At 36.7% G+C, this 19,066-nt stretch overlaps 1 protein-coding gene across 1 annotated transcript; it reads left to right on the plus strand.

Annotated features, from left to right (window-relative positions):
• Positions 1-314: 314 nt before the first annotated feature.
• nanos1 (nanos homolog 1) lies at positions 315-2,910 on the plus strand. Its single transcript, XM_084133314.1, has one exon. It carries the CDS (start codon positions 458-460, stop codon positions 1,145-1,147), a length of 690 nt encoding a protein of 229 aa, XP_083989440.1. The 5' UTR covers positions 315-457; the 3' UTR covers positions 1,148-2,910.
• Positions 2,911-19,066: the final 16,156 nt, after the last annotated feature.

Genomic DNA, 19,066 nt, shown 5'->3' on the forward strand with positions numbered 1-19,066 from the left:
AATTTGACAAATATGTGTTTTGAGCTTTTAAAAATTCATTTTTATCATCTTGGACATGATTATGTGCCGCTGGACCCTTAAATTAAGAAAGAAAGAAAAAACATGTGATATGAATGGTATAATCTCTCTCTAACAAGCACTTCTTGGGCTATTTTGCCATCACAAAGCAGTGCCTGGTGTCATTCCACTGCAGTGAACAGTCACTGGTCATGCAGGAAGAAAACACGCTGTGGATCTGCTGCTCAGAAACTTGGTTTGAAAAAGAGCCCCGCCCTCCTCCTGCCTCTCCTGGAGCCTTATAACCAGATGCCTGTTCTTCAGACGCACATACCCAAGAAACGCACTGGACTTGAGCACACTTACGATCCCGGAGAGCAGACAGAAAGAAACGAGACGGAATATACGCATATCGCATTTGTTTTACTCTGAGAGAAGCATTTTGGCTGAGCGAAGAAACATGGATTTTTTGAACCACAACTACTTGAGCGCGCGCACCTCCTACGATTACACCTTCAATTTTTGGAATGACTATCTCGGCCTCTCCACGCTGGTCACCAAGAACAACAAGCACAGCGTCCCCCAGAGTCCCAACTCCATCACGGAGTCCCTGAAAGCCACTCTGGGCTTGGACGACAGCCCTCCGTGCCCGTGCGTAATCGCGGCCGGCGGCGAAGGCGACAGCGGTGGACACCTGGACTCCTGCTGCTGCCCCCCGCCCACCTCCATCCTGGACCTGAAAGAGCGCTTCTCCATCCTGAGCCCCTTCCAGAACCAGGGCACAGGAGGGCTGCTGTCCTCCTCCCAGGAGCGGGAGATGGGCATCGGAGGAGGCTTCGCGGGATTTGATCTGTTCGGCGTGGAAAGGAAGATGAGGAAACCGGCCGCGCGCAACAAGCAGGAGCCAAAGATCTGCGTCTTCTGTCGGAATAACGGCGCGCCGGAGGAGGTGTACGGCTCGCACGTCCTGAAAACCCCGGACGGGAGGGTGGTGTGCCCGATCCTGCGGGCGTACACATGCCCCCTATGCAGTGCCAACGGGGACAACGCGCATACAATAAAATACTGCCCTCTCTCCAAAGACCAGCCTGCCCAGAGAGTGCTGAAGGGAGGCAGAGCTGTGGGTGGTAAGCGAGTGAAAATCTTCTAAAAAGACCCCTATAGACTTACATGTATTGCACTGAACATTTTCTTTCAGATGACTGTTCTGATTGACTGGCTTTCCGAGTCTTAACTACTAGGCAAACAAATAAGATGATATCAATGTTTTTGTTAAACGAAAAAAAAAAAAAATCTCTTATATTTTTATAGATACTTTATTTCCATAGTTTTATTGCATACTTTATTCATAAAAAAGCTATTTTTTTCCTTTTCACGCATAGGTTTTAGATGTTTATTCACGATTCATAGTCACATTTTGTGTGAAATAAGATGTTATTTTTGTTTAAAATGGGGAAACGTGAATGTTGGCACCAGAGGAGTTGCTCTTCTGTTCAGCTCAAGTATTTTCTTTACTGTAAGCTAAGCTTGCACCTCGTTTTTGTCTTTAAACCAAAGTTTAGTTTGCCATTAAGCGATTTTAAAGAATGTTCCACATGTCTTCATTTATGAACTTGAGTCCCATTCCGCTCTCTCCTGAAAGTCCACTCCACAGTTTCCTGACATTTGCGAGCACGGACGCGCAGAGCAACACAATAGAGGCTCTGTTGCGCGTTCATGTTGTCAGCATAACTTCATAATCGGCCAAATTATTTCCAACCCCACTGACAGAGTCGGGCATTTTACATTGCAGAGTCCATGTTACAAGTGTTACATGTAAGCATATTGATAACAATAAGTGAATTTCCTGCAGCTTAAAAAAGCAGTGTTGCTCGTTAGTAAACATGAACGTTGTAATGTAAACTGTGACCGCAGGCTATTCTTCTGTATGAGGTGCCCTTTCAATGTTTACACCCCGAGGAAGGGGAACACACACTGGAGGAAAAAAAAAAAAAAAAAAAATCCTATGGGTGCCTCTCTTCAGCTCGATACAAAGTCCACCTTTCTCCAAAACATCCTGGGAGAGCAAAGGGGAAAGGGAGAGGTTTATGAAAAACAAACCAACATCAAATCAGTTCTCCATGGTCCATGGTGGAATAAAGCACGTATGAATGTTCTTAATAAAAAGCTTTTTTGTAAAAACAATGTATTTGCCCCTTTTTGCATTATGTACAAGAATAAACCCCCCAAAAAACAAGAACAAAAAAAAAGGATGCAAACATGAATGTACAATTTGACACTTGCAGGACTGCACATTTCTGACAGTTGTGTTTACCAAAGGAATTCAATTTTAATGAAGTAAGGAACATAGATTTGCTGTACTGTAAATAATTACAGAAAAATGGAAAATAATTAAGTGATGTCTATTCAGTATTTTACTTTTAAAAAGTGACTTCAGAGGGAACTACCTCACCGAGATTTTGTACTTACATGTAAAATGTCAACAGCAGTTTATTAATATAGTGTACCATTTATAACAAGGGTTTATAATAATATTTTTGATCTTTGTATAACATAATTGTATTTTTTTTCCAGTGCATTCTACGGACGAAAGTGAAATCCCAATAAGCTCTAAGCATTGTTTGCTAATAGGTGACAGCTGTACATAATATTAATAATCATGATGATGACGTCATGCATTTTAAGTTGTTGTTCAATGTGACGTTCTTGGTTTGTGAGAGAGAGAGAGACTGAGAATCAAATGTTGAAGACATCAACAAATTTGCCACTTTTGTAATTAAATTAAAAGAGTAAAAAAAGAAACACTGTTGGATTTTCTTATTTATATTTTGTCACAATTTCCCTGTATGCTGCTGTGCAGAAATAAAAGAGATGAACTCACTAGATAAATAAACAGCTTGTGAAACGGTTTAACTGGTGCTTTCATGTTGTCGTCCCTACGGATTGTGTTTAGCAGGCCCATGTGAGCCTGTGTCATTGTCACAATAAGGGTCTTTGTGAATCCCACCTCATTCCCATCACCACTCAAGACCTCTCTTCACCTACACAGGCCTTTCCACTCTTCATTACAAAACAGAAACAAAGAAAAGGAGAACAAACGAGAAGTTTCTCTGATCGTTTTAAACAACCCATGAAACAAGCATCTCTACCCATTAAAGCATATTCTGTATATGCTAGTGTACTGCTAAAGGCTGGAATAAACTACGCCACAGATTTTAAAACACTAGGTATCATACAGTTGTCGACAATGGTTGCAGAAAAAAAAAAAAATCATACACTAAACAACTGAGGATCACAGACTTACAGAATTTCAAGTTCTTACAAACACAGAAACATGTGACCTGTGGTGCATTACAAATGAAAACTATGTGTTCTAAGTTCGACTCAAAATATTAAACATGTTTGATATCCTCCGACTGAATGGAATCATAGTTTGAATAAAAAAATCTGGGCAAATGTCGCGTAGTGTATTCTAGCGTTAAATCAAATCGTAAAACCAAAACAGACCAAAAATGTTGATTTCTCATGTTGCACTACACAGATTGTTGTCCTATCAGATGCTCTCTTGAATAACAATGTATCTCCCACCATCACCCACAACTGACTAACAATATTAACACTAACAAAAAACAACTCGTGATTTTTTACAAACATTTTCGATATTCCTTATCCTTACTTCCTGTTTCAAAAGGAAATACATCCACACGGGACAGAAAAGCAATTTCAGTGCATGGTTTGCTGATGGTGATGTCATCACACAACCTCTGGTCCTCTCAGAGAGGGGCGTCCGGGAGAGAACAGAGGGCGTCCAGATCTTTCCCTCCATCCCCTCTCCCTTTTTCCCTTTCTCATCTCATTCAGAGACACACACAGCTGAGACACTTCATTAAAAATGGATAAATACAAAGTGCAATAGGGATTTTTTATTACGGCAGACAGTTGCAGAGAAGCCCGGTGGGTATCTCTCTCTCTCTCTCTCTCTCTCACACACACACACACACACACACGTACACGTCTGGATAACAGCTTTTATTCCCCTGTTACTGCAGCCCATTTCCAATGCAGCAGGAGGATTTTCATAATTAAGTTAGTTCCACCATTTATACCGAGAGTCTCATATGATTTTAGCCAGAACAATGGAGAAGGAAAGATGGCTTTTATTATAATAAAATAGAGAAATAGAGCCTTGAACTCGCTCCCCTCTGATTTCTCTTAGACAGTTATGGATTAATGGAAGGTTCTGCACTCATGTAATGTTTCTAATCTCCTTTGTGTGTGTTTTTGGAGGCTTGAGACCACATACTGATCATCTTATGGCATTTGAACAGCATTGAAATTATTAGAGTCTGTGATAACTGTATTAAAGTTCTCTAATCTAGCGGCACGTTTCATTCATTCTATATTTCTTTAATTCAGGCCTGATCTTTACTCTCTTGGCTTCTCAAAACATGCAGTGGCACCAAAAATTATTTGGACACCTTTACTGTAACTAATGCTTTATAGTCCCCCTGTAGTCAATAACTGTATCCATCACAACTCATCTTTGATCACCAAAATGAAATATTGAACGTTTTTTTCTTAGTATACGCGGTTCTATGAATATGCAAATTAGCCCCGGCCCCACTCACTCACACCAGCTCTGATATCCACTCGTTGACGATCACATGTTGACATGATTGGTTATAAGGTCATTTGTGACATCAGAAACACTTTGAGACTGTCTCTGGTTCACTGCAGTTTTAGGGAGAATATAATCAGCAATGGTGTTGACTTATGAATTTGCACATGGTTTGTCTTAAAGCATTATAAAAACACTACATATACATACAGTATTAACAACATTAAAAGGTTGATTTTCACCACAAGGGGACTTTAAAAAGTATAAATATCAATGCATTAAAGACCAAACTATCAATGTGTCATTTATAAGCAAGCAAACTATAGTATAAGCAAACTATTTGTATAGTACAAAGCAAAATATTTAATCACAATGATATGGAATTTGAGGATTTGGCTCTATCCATTCATTGGTTGTTGATTGGATGAACGGATCTGAATGTGAGCTTGCAGGCATCTAAAAGTAAAGTGTTCAAGCTAACTAAATGGATTGGAGAAGTCCTGCATACCTCACGAGAGAGAAGTCTGTCGTTTCACTGGAAGTTATTTTGATTAAAAATATCACGAGGTAAGAAAAATCCATTAAAAATTAAACATGCATGGATGAGTCATTCACAATAAGATGAATCACATGCATTTAGAAAATAGATTTCATACCAAAAAAAAAAAAAAAAAAAAATACTTTTAAAAACTGTTTAAAGCAAGTCAAAAGAACTGATTTGTTTCATACACTAAAAAAATCACATTGACACCAGTTGGTTAACTGTAATAGCAAAAATGGCTGAAGTTAAATTTGTTCTGAGAATGCTCTAGAATCATGTTGCTTTTGGAGCCATTGTAACTCAGATTCTGTATTTCTGAATGCAAAGTAGCAGATGGGACGATATCTATCACAGCAGTGTGAACCCTCAACCCATAGTAGAGTAAAAAGGAAGAGAGGTGACTCAATTCACAAGGAACAACTTTGAAAAAGTGAGGTGTATTTCACACAAATCTCGCTTTGATGGGACCTCCTAACCTGGTGAAAGTGCAAACGGTTATACATGGAAATCACGGGTGTGACCTCCGTGCTAACCGGGTCTGTCTGCATGGTATCCGGCCCTGCTTGAGCGTTTCGGGATCTCTTAGACTTGGCTGTGTGCCAGCCAGATGCACTCTGCCCCTGTACTGCACTTCTGTCTCCCGTCAAACGGAAACTTCCAGGGCTTTTTAACAGAATGGAAACATATGTCGGGATCACATGATCGTGCATGCTTCTGAGGCCTACAGTGGCTGCGTATATTTGGCCAAATGTTTTGGATCATGTTCGAGATCTCGCTCCAAGAATTTGTTGGGTGGGTGAGCTCGGTTTTAAAGCTTGGTTCGAGCCAGTTTCTATAGGGCACAGGGGTTAACTAGACTTCCTCTGCATTCGTCAGAGATGAAAGCACATAGCTGTCATAACCTATTCCAGCAGCCACTGAGCTGACGTGTTTTGCTATACGGTACAACACAATAACAGGAATTCTTCTTCAGGAGGAAAGGGCTCTGCGGTCTTTAAGTCAGAATGCTTTAACTCGAACTCTTAAGTGCTGTAACTAAAATGAGTTTTCCTCTCAGAGGCCTCCAAATGATTTCCCACAAGTCCAAGTTTCACTCTGCGGTCGCAAATACACAACAAACGAGCTGACCCGTGATCCGTGGAGCCAAAGCATAGAGCATCTATTGCGGGAAATATTTCTTCTGCAACTTTCAAAATCGTTCTATGTTTGTTGTAGTTTTTCTAAAAAGTTGTTATGAATGGCCAAAACACAAAAAGTTTTCTGTTTTTAGTTGAAAATGTTTGTGTAAACGGCCCATTAGCACCGGTGTTTTACATTAACTGTTTCTCGTGTGGCATGGTCCGTCCTCTCGCAGGGACCGGGGGATCATGTGACCTCATCTATATTGTGGTCACTTACATTCAGAGGGTTGTCTGCTGGCTGATGGGGTGAAGGCATAGAAGGAAAGAAGAAAACAAACACCATTGGACTTCATATGGAGGGTCTGACTTATAATAATACGCAAACATGCATGTATTGATGCCTGTTTTCAACCTTCAGAAAAAAAAAGTTAATTGCAAGATAAAGTTTTAAAAAAGGTGACACAATGCGAGATAAGAAGTCACAATTGTAAGAAATTCGATGGCTTATAGACATGCATGTACACATATGACGTGTTCGAGCATAATCTTACATCCAGGACCCAAAAACATTTTTGGACACATAAGTCTCACTTACAAATATGAATGCAATTATATTAGATAAAACATATCAAGCCAAATGGAACTGACTTTAAAGAAATTAGAAGTTTATAGCAATAAATCATGTCATAAAAAGATGTCTGAATGTTCTGCACCAGCACTGAAAATCATAACAGTCATAAAAAAAATTAAAAACCAACAAGCCTTTTAAAGATTTGAGAGAATAGGCTTTCATGTCAGAACAAACATGGTTTATTAAGATCTTTGTGCTGTTTGAATAGTTCAGTTCATAAATGATTCACACAAGCTTGGAAAGTTACTAAAACAGACAAAACAAAGCTGTTTCTCTTTTCAGATTTCTATTACTCACGTAGCTCAAACAGCAACAAATGAATTGACAGAGCATACATCTTGAATGCAATTTAAGCAAACTATAGTAACTTTTAATGCTAGAATTACTTTGATACTACATACACTACTGCACAAAAATTTGGGGTCGGTTAGATTATTATATATTTCTTTCATGTTTTTTGCTCACCAAGGCTGCATTTATTTGATCAAAAACACAGTAAAAACAGTAACACTGTGAAATATTATTACAATTTTAAATAACTGTTTTCTATTTTAATATATTTTAAAATGTAATTTATTCCTCTGATGGCAAAGCTGAAATATCTTTACTGTCATTTTTTTATCAGTTTGATGTGTCCTTTCTGAATACAAGTATTAAGTTCATGTAACAAAATCAATCAATCAATCAATCAATCAGTCAATCAATCAATCAATCAATCAATCAATCAATCAATCAATCAGTCAATCAATCAATCAATCAATCTGACCCCTAATGTTTTAACATTTCCTGTAACTCCAACAGTTGAGCACGGCACTAGCAATGCCAATGTCACTGGTTCGATACATTGTTTACCTTCAATGCGATGTAATTCTCTTTGGATAAAAGCATCTGCCAAATGCATGAATGTAAATTATAGGTAGTTTATAGTATAAACAAATATGCAAGTAACTTTTTAAAACCATATTTGAATGCATTCTGAATAATAAAGATGAAAAAGTAACTTGGCCTTACTGATCTACAGTAACTAGTTTTGTCTGGCAGTAAGACTGAGCTGTCATACTCTACCCGTCCTACTGGGGGCGACCTGCGGCTCTTTGCGTATTAGCACATTCAAATCCAGGAAAATTGTAGGAAAAAGGATTTATAATCCTTTATCCTTAATTTTTCTTGTTATAAATGTATAATTATAATAATAATTTTTATTATTGTTGATTTATAATTTCAGTTTTCGGCAGTCAATGAAAGGGAATCAAGGAAATAGATGAGATGGATTTGGATACCAGAAGCTTGTGCCTGTGTGTGTACCATAGTAAACTCTTCCCTTCATGTAGCTTTGCTTTTGATTCCAATCAGCTGTGGCCTGCCATTGCCATGAGATCAGAGGAATCAGTGGTAAATACATATTTCTGCTTTGATGTTTGGGTACAAAGCGACCTGACTTGAACACGTTGTTCCAATGTTGTTCAGATGCTTTCCAGGTTCATTATCAAACAGAAAGCCCAAATATCAGGCGCACTAATGACGCTTGGCAGAGTGGGAATGACTGTGTCTCTATTGTCTGGTTTCGGTTTGGATCCCTTCAGTAAATGCTAGATTTATCATCCAGCAGGCAAAAAGTCTGACCAAAGAGTAATAACACACTTCTTCTCAAAAAGCCACAGTATTTGAGTTCATGTCACAAACAGACAAGTTCTACTCACGGTTATGAGTTTTTTTCAATCACTAGCCCTATAAGTACTGTATGCACAATAGCAGTGCTTAGATTACCTTAGAAAGCGTCACTGTTTACAATATATAATTGAATTAAGGTCTGATGTCTCTTTCAAGTCTTATATCATTTGCTCAACTCAATGTTTTGGTTCTCTCTCACTCTGCTGCTTAAAGCAATATGTGTGGGTTCAGTACAAGTTGCTTAATCAACTTCATTTTCCCCTTGTACCTCTTTTTCTTTAAAAAGGGGCACTTAAAATAGAAGTGAATGGATGAGGTAAATCCGTAAACTTAAAAAAAAAAAAAAAAAAAAAAAACACTGCTTCAATAGAACAGCCACAAGACATAAAAAAAGTGTGTTTAAAAAGATTTTAGTGTGAAAAAAAGAATCACATACTATTATTCTGTGTAAAATTACATCCAATCATTGTCATGTCAATGAAAACCAAAAAAAAAAAAACATCCCTACAATTAACGAAAACTTTACCGTACACAGAGGAATTAATGTTATTGCTTTGATAAAAACATTTCTGCTTTTGGACCCCATTGAATCCCGCAGCAAGAACCTGACGAGGGCCAAGGCGAAATTATTTTTTGTGGTAATCAAATTGTATTGAAGCTTGTAACATGTACTTATTAACTTGTATTGACTCCTTTAAATAGAATTTGAGGTTATTTTGCTTGACTATACTTTATTTTGGTCATTGGGTTCTGGAATGTTCCCATTGAGCGAACGAGAGCTATGATCCCATGTGGTTGTGGTTTGGGCTCTGGGTTGATGGCTGAGCGCTGGAGATGCAGGATGGAGGAAATTACTGCAGCTTCCTGCAATATGGTGCCACTAGGTACACTGAGCACACACACACACACACACACACACACACACACACACACACGGTAATAAATATAGTTCATGTGTAAGTTAAACGAAGTCTTCAAGTACAGCACACAAACCACACACACATCCAGCATAACTGCACAGAACTGCCTCAAAGTACTCACACTTCACAGTGCGGAAACACACATTTCCCACATAATTGCACCCTGTGCTGCATGAGCACAACACATGCCCTGATACACACACAACGTATTTCTTACTGTGCCATCAGTTAAATCAACACACACACTTTTCTAGTATACATAAAGGTTTGGTAATTAGTTGTATGTTGTTCTACTTTGGTACTGCACATTGTGAATCTGCGTAAAGTAGTTTGTCTTAATAATTTTGCATTAGGCCTAATGGTCTTAGCAGACTAATACGCCTACACAAAGAAAGCTTAAAGGAATAGTTCACCCCAAAATAATAATTCCGGTAATAATAATAAACAGTTGTCATCATTTACTCACCCTCATGTTGTTCCAAACCTGTATGAGTTTCTCCTGTTGAACACAAAAGAAGATACTTTGAAGAATCTTGGTAAGACAGTTGACGGTTGCCAAAAAATTTCATTTTTGTCCTATAGAAGTCAATGGGTGCCGTCAACTGTCTGCTGAATAATGACACTGTTAGCTGCTTTTCAGGAGGATTTTAATTTGTTAGTATACTGTGAAGCCGCTTTGAAACAATCTGTATCGTATAAAGTGCTGTAGAAATAGAGGTGGCTTGAATTATAAGCCAATTCAATATACTTAAAAAATAAACAGAAATGCAAGGGTGAATTATTTTTATTTTTTTTATCTAAATATTGAGGATCAAATATTGAGTGATCAAATTATGTATATTTACACTATAAACAGAGATGCAAGGGGGTGTAAATAAATAGATAATTAATTTCTCAAAACAATGAGTTTTGATTTCTGAACGAATTATGTGTAAGTGTTTTAACACATGTATGATCGTTGGATGATTTTTTTTTTTTTTTTTTTTTTTTTTTTTTTTTAATGCGTGTTTCCCAAATTAAACACAAAAGCTATTTATTTGAGTGATGTGTCAAAAGAATTGTGTTTAGCATTTTGCAAAAAGTTTGTTTAACAATTGTAAACTTAGTGTAACGCAGCATGCTTGGAATTTTGCAGATCTTGTCTAAAGATTTGGTCTAAAGATTGAGTGTGCCTCAAGTACCATGCACTTTTAGCGTGTAAGCAATTACAAAAAAAAAAAAAAGTGTAATAGAAGAACTGCATGAATTTACTGGATTTAAAGATAGATCTCTTCTGCCCTCTAGTGTTACTTATGAGGGACATATAGTGAAGAGAAATCTGTATTTGTATTTCTGGAAATACAAAACAAAGAAAACTCATGGCGTGAAATTCAGCACTAGATCGCTAAACAAATGTATGACATTGATCATATTATCTGTTTCGCACAGTCAGACGTTCTTGCTTCCACTGAAACACAATATGCTCTTTGAAACATTTACAAATTAAGCTAGACAACACGAATTTTGCACACAAAGTTCATGCCAATTCTAGTGCTATCATTATCGCACAAAATTAACGGATAAAAACACAAGACATTCTGACATTTTCAAATGTAAAATCAATTAAACTTCACTCAAATTGTTACACTGACATTTTTCTTTATTTTATTTTATTTTTTTCTTCTTTTTTTTTGCAGTTTGTGTGTGTGTGTGTGTGTGTGTGTGTGTGTGTGTGTGTGTGTGTGTGTGTGTGTGTGTTCTGCAAAAAAGCATTCGAGTCAGTATTTCCTAGGATTTGGTTCACAGCGATAGTAAAGATTGCCTGTGCGGCATCACATGTAACAGTAGATGTCGCTGTTGCGCAAGTCATGGTAAAGCGTCTCAACAGATTCCCATATTTCAGACTGAAACATTTTTTTTTTTCTCAGTCGGATTAACAGTCCTACATTAATTAATTAATTAGGGGAGACTTAACCCTTGTGTGGTGTTCAAAACCCTATAACATTTTTGATGTTCCCGGTCAAAAATGACCTACCTATAAAAAATAGCTTATAAATCACTTGTTATGCTATATCATGGATTACATTTTTTTGTCAACTTGTTCTCTTTCAATTAGGACTGGTTTTATATTTCTATTTGCATCTGATTAATCGTAGGCCTCATTTATCTGAGAGCAGGCATCTCATTTTTTGAGCAAAACAAGCATTATTTATGAACAATTTTCACAATATTAAATAAAATATGAAAACAAATGTGCACTGTTGATCACACTATAGTCTACTTTAATGTTTCACTATGAAGTTTGTTTTGAAAAACTTTTATTTTGTACAAAATGGCACAGAGTTACACTTGTGGTGTTTCAATGGGCCATTGAAAGTGAATGGGAGAGATCTAAAATAAGAGAAAAATTTAGTTTTCAGGAGCATGTTCATTATGTTCATGTACACATATGTGCATGTGTGCTTGCAAATATCGAGCCCTTGGACCTGTGCATATGTGGATACATGCATACACATGCTACCCAAACACACACACACACACACACACACACACACACACACACACGTTAAAACAAACAAACTATTTTGAGTATTACACATTCTTTTTCACAAAGAGAAACTTGATCCCACCCTGAACTGCATCTAATATCCATTTATCCATCTGAAGTTCATACACACACACACGTATGCGCAAACTGGATTTGGTCCGCAAAAATAATCTTTCTTTTATGTTCTTTGTTTCATCACAGTTTTCAGACAAAATATTATGACATTTTGTTTTGGGACTAAAATGTGCAGATGTTATAGCACAGACACATATAAATGCTTCAAAGTGTCTACATGTCATTAATTTTGTAGCAGCACAATGGAGAAGAAGCTCTGTGCATGATGTTCTTTATCAGATCATTAGTCAAGACACTAGTGAGGAGGAGGCGATGCAGGATGAAAATTTCATTTTTGACCAGGAACACCACAAGTGTGACTATGAGCCATTTCCTACAAAATAAAAGCATTTCAAAACAAACACCCTGATTAAACATTAAAGCACATTAGTGTGATAAACAGAGCAATTTTTCTTCATATATTTTCTTCATAAATTTTATTTAACAATGTGAAAATTATTCATAAATATTATTTTTTTTACTCAAACAAATGAGATGCCTAGGCTACTCTAGGATAAATGAGGCCTACGATTAATCAGATGCAAATAGAAATATAAAACCAGTCCTAATTGAAAGAAAACACGTTGACAAAAAGATCAAATCCAATATTGGGTGATAATATAGTATAATGAGAGATGTATAAGCTATTTTTTGTAGGTCAGTCATTTTTGACCGGGAACACTACAAGTGTAACAAGGTGACATACAAGATGACTGGAAAGCGTCCTCAGCGTCATGCACCTGTCGAGACACAGGCAAGCGAGCTATCTGAATAATATTCATTCTAGAGGTGTGGTCTAACTTAGGTGAAAAAAATCATGAAATCATCGGTAAACCAATAACAATTACTCCCCAATATGCAGGTAAAACATTTAAAGGGACACTTTTATGCGGATGGTACAGCAGTTTCGCTATATGCAGCATCACAGCGCCGAATTAACGTTTCGATCATCTCGCGATAACTTTCTGACGTCAGACACCTGACAGTTAGTTAACATATATGTTGAGTTAATTTAACTACAAACGAGACTAGAAATGGAGTATATCCTCAAGTCATCGAGGTGAAAGACATATCCTAAGGCGATCAGCTGTGACGTCATTAAAACCAACCAAAGGCTGAAAACGTTATGACAACAATCTGTCTACTGTAACTTTCATAGAGTCGCTTCCACCACACCAACAAAAGGTAAACAAATAATCAGTCTTATTTATTACTGAAATGTGTAAAATTATTGTCGGATACTGGATGATTCTCGGAACGTTCAAAGGTTTTTTTTTTTTTTTCTTATGTAAATGTAAGAGCAAATATGTTATATTTTATCATTTTGCTAACATTAGTACTGCTTTCAGGAACATTACTTTTGAATGTTAAATGTTTATTGTGTATCTGGAGACAGTGACTATAGCTCTGCATTCACTGTCTAGAGAACCACTGTTGTTGAATAGGCCTAACTATATATTGTTTTTTTTATTATATATATATATATATATATATATATATATATATATATATATATATATATATATATATATATATATATATATGAAACACACTGACTTGTTGCTTACAAATACAGTAGTTGAAGTATTGTATGTGGCATAAGGAGACGTCACACTTTTATATGTTTAGTGTTTTAGCTATATAATGTCCAGGGTGCAAATATTGCTCACTGGCACTGTCTGATAGCAACTTGCATTTCTTAATCAAATAACTGCACTGTAAAACCTAATAGGCTAGTTATAATTTAATACATGAAACGTGTTAAGTTCACTCACATATCACCGAAAGTAGCTTGTTCAATTTAATCAGCCCAATTTAGCCCTATTCCTGAACATTTTGTTGCTCTTCTACAGTCATTGTTATGTTTCATTAATTGTGATGTAATCACATGCATGTTTGCTATTGCTAGCTAATAGCTGTAAACAATTTATTTGAATTCATGTGCCTTAATTTTATTGGGTTTTAACAGTTACACAAAATTTGAGTAGATGTTAGTGTGAAAATTGTTTGATTTATTTTATTTTTTATTATATTGTGAATGGTAAGTATAAAGGCAATCATTCCTCTCAAATTATGTGTTAGCTTGTTAGGTTTTTACAGTGTTTGATTAGTGGAAATTAGACCAGTTTCAATGGCTCTAAGTGCTTACTGAAAGATCTGTTCTGTGTTTTGGAGAAATGACAAAATATTGGATATTTCAGGGATCTTGTGGATGCTTTCAGTTGCTCAAGGAAAAATGTGTAATTTTTATTAGTCACCTTTATTTATATAGCGTTTTTTACAATACAGATGTGTGTGTGTGTATATATATATATATATATATATATATATATATATATATATATATATATATATGTATATATGTGTGTGTGTGTGTGTGTGTGTGTGTGTGTGTTTATATATATATATATATGTATATATTAAAAAATTATATAATATATAAAAGACTATTTTTAATATAAATAATAAATAAATAATACTGTATGTATAAAAGAGCTGCACTCTTCAATTTCTTGTTCTAGTGTGTTTTAACTGTACATTTTTTTTATTATACTTTTTTTTTTTTTTTTTTACCAACAAAACCCAAAAGAATTCATATAAAAGTGACATGTATTTTTAAAGTATTTTTACTCATGATAACTTCTGAAGCCCAAAGTCAGTACTTGACCCAATAAAAGCGTTTTCTCCTGGAATTCTCCCTTCACATTTCACAGAGGAATCCCAGTCGTTTTGTAGAGGGACCCCCATGAATGCAAACGCAATATGGTCACAGCCTGGCGCGAGGTGGGGTGGGTTTGTTTTCACATGCTTAATTCAGTTTGTCACCTTCATTCAGGGGGCTTTGAGTGCCCTAATTTGTGTTAATGAGGGGTAATAAAGTCATAGTCCCTTATATTAGTGTTGGGGGGGGAGGCAGGAGAGAGAGAGAGAAAGCCAGGCTGACTGCTCTCCTTTCTCTTTTTCTCCCCACCTATCCATTGCTCCTTCCTTCCGTCAAAGCCAGAAAGCCTTGATCCGCTGTTCCGTCGTCCCGTGCGGCTCGCCTCCATTGTTCCTCTAATTAGATCTCTTTTGTTGGGTTAGTGGCGACGCCATCTGCTCTGCTGTCAGGAGCACGGTGGGTTTGGGACAGGGGCATTGTGAGGGTGCAGCCCATCTCCCCACTCCCCTCAACGAGCTACAAAAGAGCTGGCGTGTCCCCGGTGCACTCGCATAAGGGCCCTTTCACACTTGATGGAATTAGGAAGAGATTGATGTCCCCCTGCTCAGGGAAGACCATAAGATATTTGTAGAGCTGCAAGCAGGTTAAGCAACGCACGTCGCCTGATTGCACTGCTGTGTGTGTGTGTGTGTGTGTGTGTGTGTGTGTGAGGGGTTAAGGAAAGTTATTGTAAGCACTTAGCTGGTAATGTTAAAGAAAACAAGAGTTAGACCCTGCATAGCACGTGTCAGCTGTTGCACTGGATAAACTCTCAGTCTTTTGAGCTGCCTAAACATTGTTGTCAGAGCTGTCAAAACTCGCCTGTGTAAACGTGAGGCCAGAAATCTCGTTTGAACACGTGGAATGTGTAGATGAGTGCTGTATGAAAAACCCCAGAGCTGCATTTACCCCTTCTTCTTAGAATGGCATTCAAATATAATGAAGATTATAAGTTTCTAAAGCTGTAAATAATAATGTTTCATCTAAACTTGTGGGCATAGCTCACACTATCAGTGAAGGTCTGATAGGATGTGGCGTGGGGATGTTCTTCTCTGGGTCTGTAGGTGGCAGTGTGGTTTTTCACACATCCGTTCCCAGCATACAGCTCATGCGACAGGAACTGACCACAGGTACCGAAGGACAGTGCACTCCGAACATCTATCTGTCCGACGCATGAGAGACATGCGAGAGAGAAACAGAAAACCAGAGAGATGGAATAAACCGATGTGAACCTGCGCTGTTGAGAGGATGATAGCAGCGTCAGGTTTGATGTGATTGCTAACGCATAAACGCATTGCAGTTTCTCTGTATTTCTAGTCTGAGAAACATGAAATCTTATTGAGAATAGTCATCTAAATTGCTTTGTGATCATGACCCAACTACTGTATGTGAAGCAGTTTTAATTTTAAAAGAGGCCAAACTGTGTGTTTTCTGTGGTTTTAAAATACACACCAAGGGGTGTTCCAACATAGTAGCAAAAATCTACATTAGTAAAAAAAACAAATGGACATTTATTATTATTATTATTAATATAATAGAACCAACAATATGCACAATATAAATTATGCAGCCCTAATAGAAATAATGTTAACAATTTTGCAGTCGATAACTAGCCTGTTTTTTTTTTGTTGTTGTTTTTTTTTTATGATAGACAACATATCATGCAACCTGTCCGTGTTGGCAGCTGTTTCATTTCTCTGGATTTTACTAAAGGACTGATACATTTCCAATCGAGTTTGACTTGATGCACAGCTTTTGACTTCAAAAGATATGTGAAGCGTTTTCCCTCCTCTTTTTTTCCTAGCTGTGCATTATATGGCTATTTGCTTTTTATTATTTAGTATTTAGACCTTTGAGTCATTTTTGGGTCATGTCCCACGAGCTGGTTAGAGAACCATTGAGTTTTTATTACAGCACTTGTGAAGCAACACTCGTTTTTTTTCTTCTTTTTTTTTCTACAAATTTCTGCAACTAATTCAGCTTCAACATAATATACAGAACTTTATGTAAATCATGAATGCACATAGAAGAGCTATGTTTAGTTTTTTTTTTTGCAAACATTATATATTTCTAAATAAATGTAAGATTAAAGTTTAAAAATATCCAATTGACTTACATGTATAGAATGTTCTCCATTTAAAATCTAACCAACAGCAATATTATGCTTGAATTCTGATTGGTCTTGCTGAAATGGTTTTACCATTTACACTGTAAAACAGTGTCGTGTCATGTGATGATTCTCAGGTATCTAAAATATAAGCTTGCCTAAAACTTTCACATTCTGTTTTTGTTGCCTTGCATGCACAGGTATTTCCTTTAGGAAAAGGAAATCTATCTCAAAAGGCGTCAGACATTTAGGAGACCAGTTGCTTGACAAAATTCACAATAACAGAATGAATGATGAGGCTCTGATGTCTCTTTCCCTCACATTCTCTATTGTCAATCAGTATAAGTTATTTTACTCACATTCTTCTTCCTCTCTGCACAGGCGTACAACACTCCACGTCTGCATTCATTCCAGCCCGTTCTCCCTCCTCCATATTTCCCACCCTCAAAAAATCCACAGAATGCTCCTTCGACCCTGCCTAACAACAAACACACGTGAAATGAGTTACTTTAGCTGCAAACATTTGGCCTGGCATTAGTGATGGTGCTCCAGGCTCATGTTGAAGTTCTTATTGTCGGGGAGTCAAACCTGATTAGGGCGAGGGGCTGATCCGGGCCGTACGTTTGCATGTTCACAAAACCCATTCTGAAAATTTCAGAATATAAAAAAAAAGAAAAAAAAAAGAAACACTCTGAACAACATGTCAGATTATGTTAGACTAAAATTATTTAGTTTTGTTATGTGGTGTTGAGTATTTTTGAACTAGAAATTTGACTTTTTGCTTATCATTTTTATATAAAACCTATTATTAAGTTGTGACTGAAATATCAATTGTTCACACTGCAAAAAAAAAAATGCTTTTCTATAGTATTTTTGTCTTGCTTCCAGTTCAAATATCAAAAACTTCTTGAATCAAGATGCATTTACTAGATTAGATATTATGACTTGTTTTCTGGTAAAAAAAATAAAATAAAAATCTAAATTAAGTGAGTTTTTTGTTGAAAACAAACAAAATTACCTGCCAATGCAGTTATAAAAATAATATTGTTTCCGTTTGAATTAAGATTATTTTTATTACCACATTGGCAAGCAAAAACTCACTCACTTCATTTATTTTTTTTATTTTTTTCAGAAAACAAGACATAATATATTATTTCACTTGTCTAGTAAAAGCATCATGATTCAATAATTTTTAGATATTTGGACTGGAAACAAGACAACATTATTATATTAAGTAAGTGCGTTCATTTTCAATAGTTATTTTCAAGATTTTATTGTTAGACAAAGTGCTAAACATTTTAAATTTCAAAAGACTTCTAGACTGACACAATAAATACATTTTAGATTTTTAAAAAGACAGACACTGAATAGATTTTGAAACAACCATTGGTTTGAAGATTGGAAAGTGCATTCACACTCACACTTATACATATACATAAAAGGCAGACGCACTTAACTCTATCCATTCTGCGCTGTGTTCAGAAAGGAAAGAGGAAAAAAAGCTCTTTTCCCTGCAAACACACGGAATCTTTTACAGATTTCACCCTTGGTTGACCATCACTCTCTTTTTCTCTTTCTCTCTACTAACCCCTCCTCCTCCTTTCAGACCTTGGCGGTCCACTGCTCGCAGGGTTAAAATAAACGCTAGCAGTGAACCATATTGCGTTCCCTCCTCTAATCTCTCCTTATTCACAGGCGCGTAATTGGTAGTCAATTTGCACTCCCCCTTCACCCATTGTGCTGTATTTCCCTCTGACAGAGTGCGGAAGATAAATGACCGAACCGTGCCAGAGGGACCGCAGCTCGCCCAACACAGGCACCCTAAATTCATTACACCAATTTCCTCTTGTCCTGCTCTCCAAAAGAGAATGAGAGGGAGAATAAAGGAATGAAGATGAAGAAAAACAGTCAGATGGTCTTTATAAATGAAGTGGAAAAGGGAAAAAGAAAGAACAGACGTGAGAAGGAGCATTTGGACTTGAGAGCATTCAAAAAAAGAAAAGCCGTTTTAACCATTTAGCTGGAATGAATACAGCTAAATGGTTATTATTGATGTATGTAAACTAATGTATTGAAAAAAAGTTGTATTTATCACATGCTGCAATGAGAACAAAGTAG

The sequence above is a fragment of the Abramis brama genome (genome assembly GCF_963993115.1).
Source record: "Abramis brama genome assembly, chromosome: 13".
Classification (NCBI taxonomy): domain Eukaryota; kingdom Metazoa; phylum Chordata; class Actinopteri; order Cypriniformes; family Leuciscidae; genus Abramis; species Abramis brama.

Excerpts from the sequence above, each read along its gene's own strand:
- nanos1 (XM_084133314.1), top strand. The coding sequence starts at position 458 with ATGGATTTTTTGAACCACAACTACTTGAGCGCGCGCACCTCCTACGAT.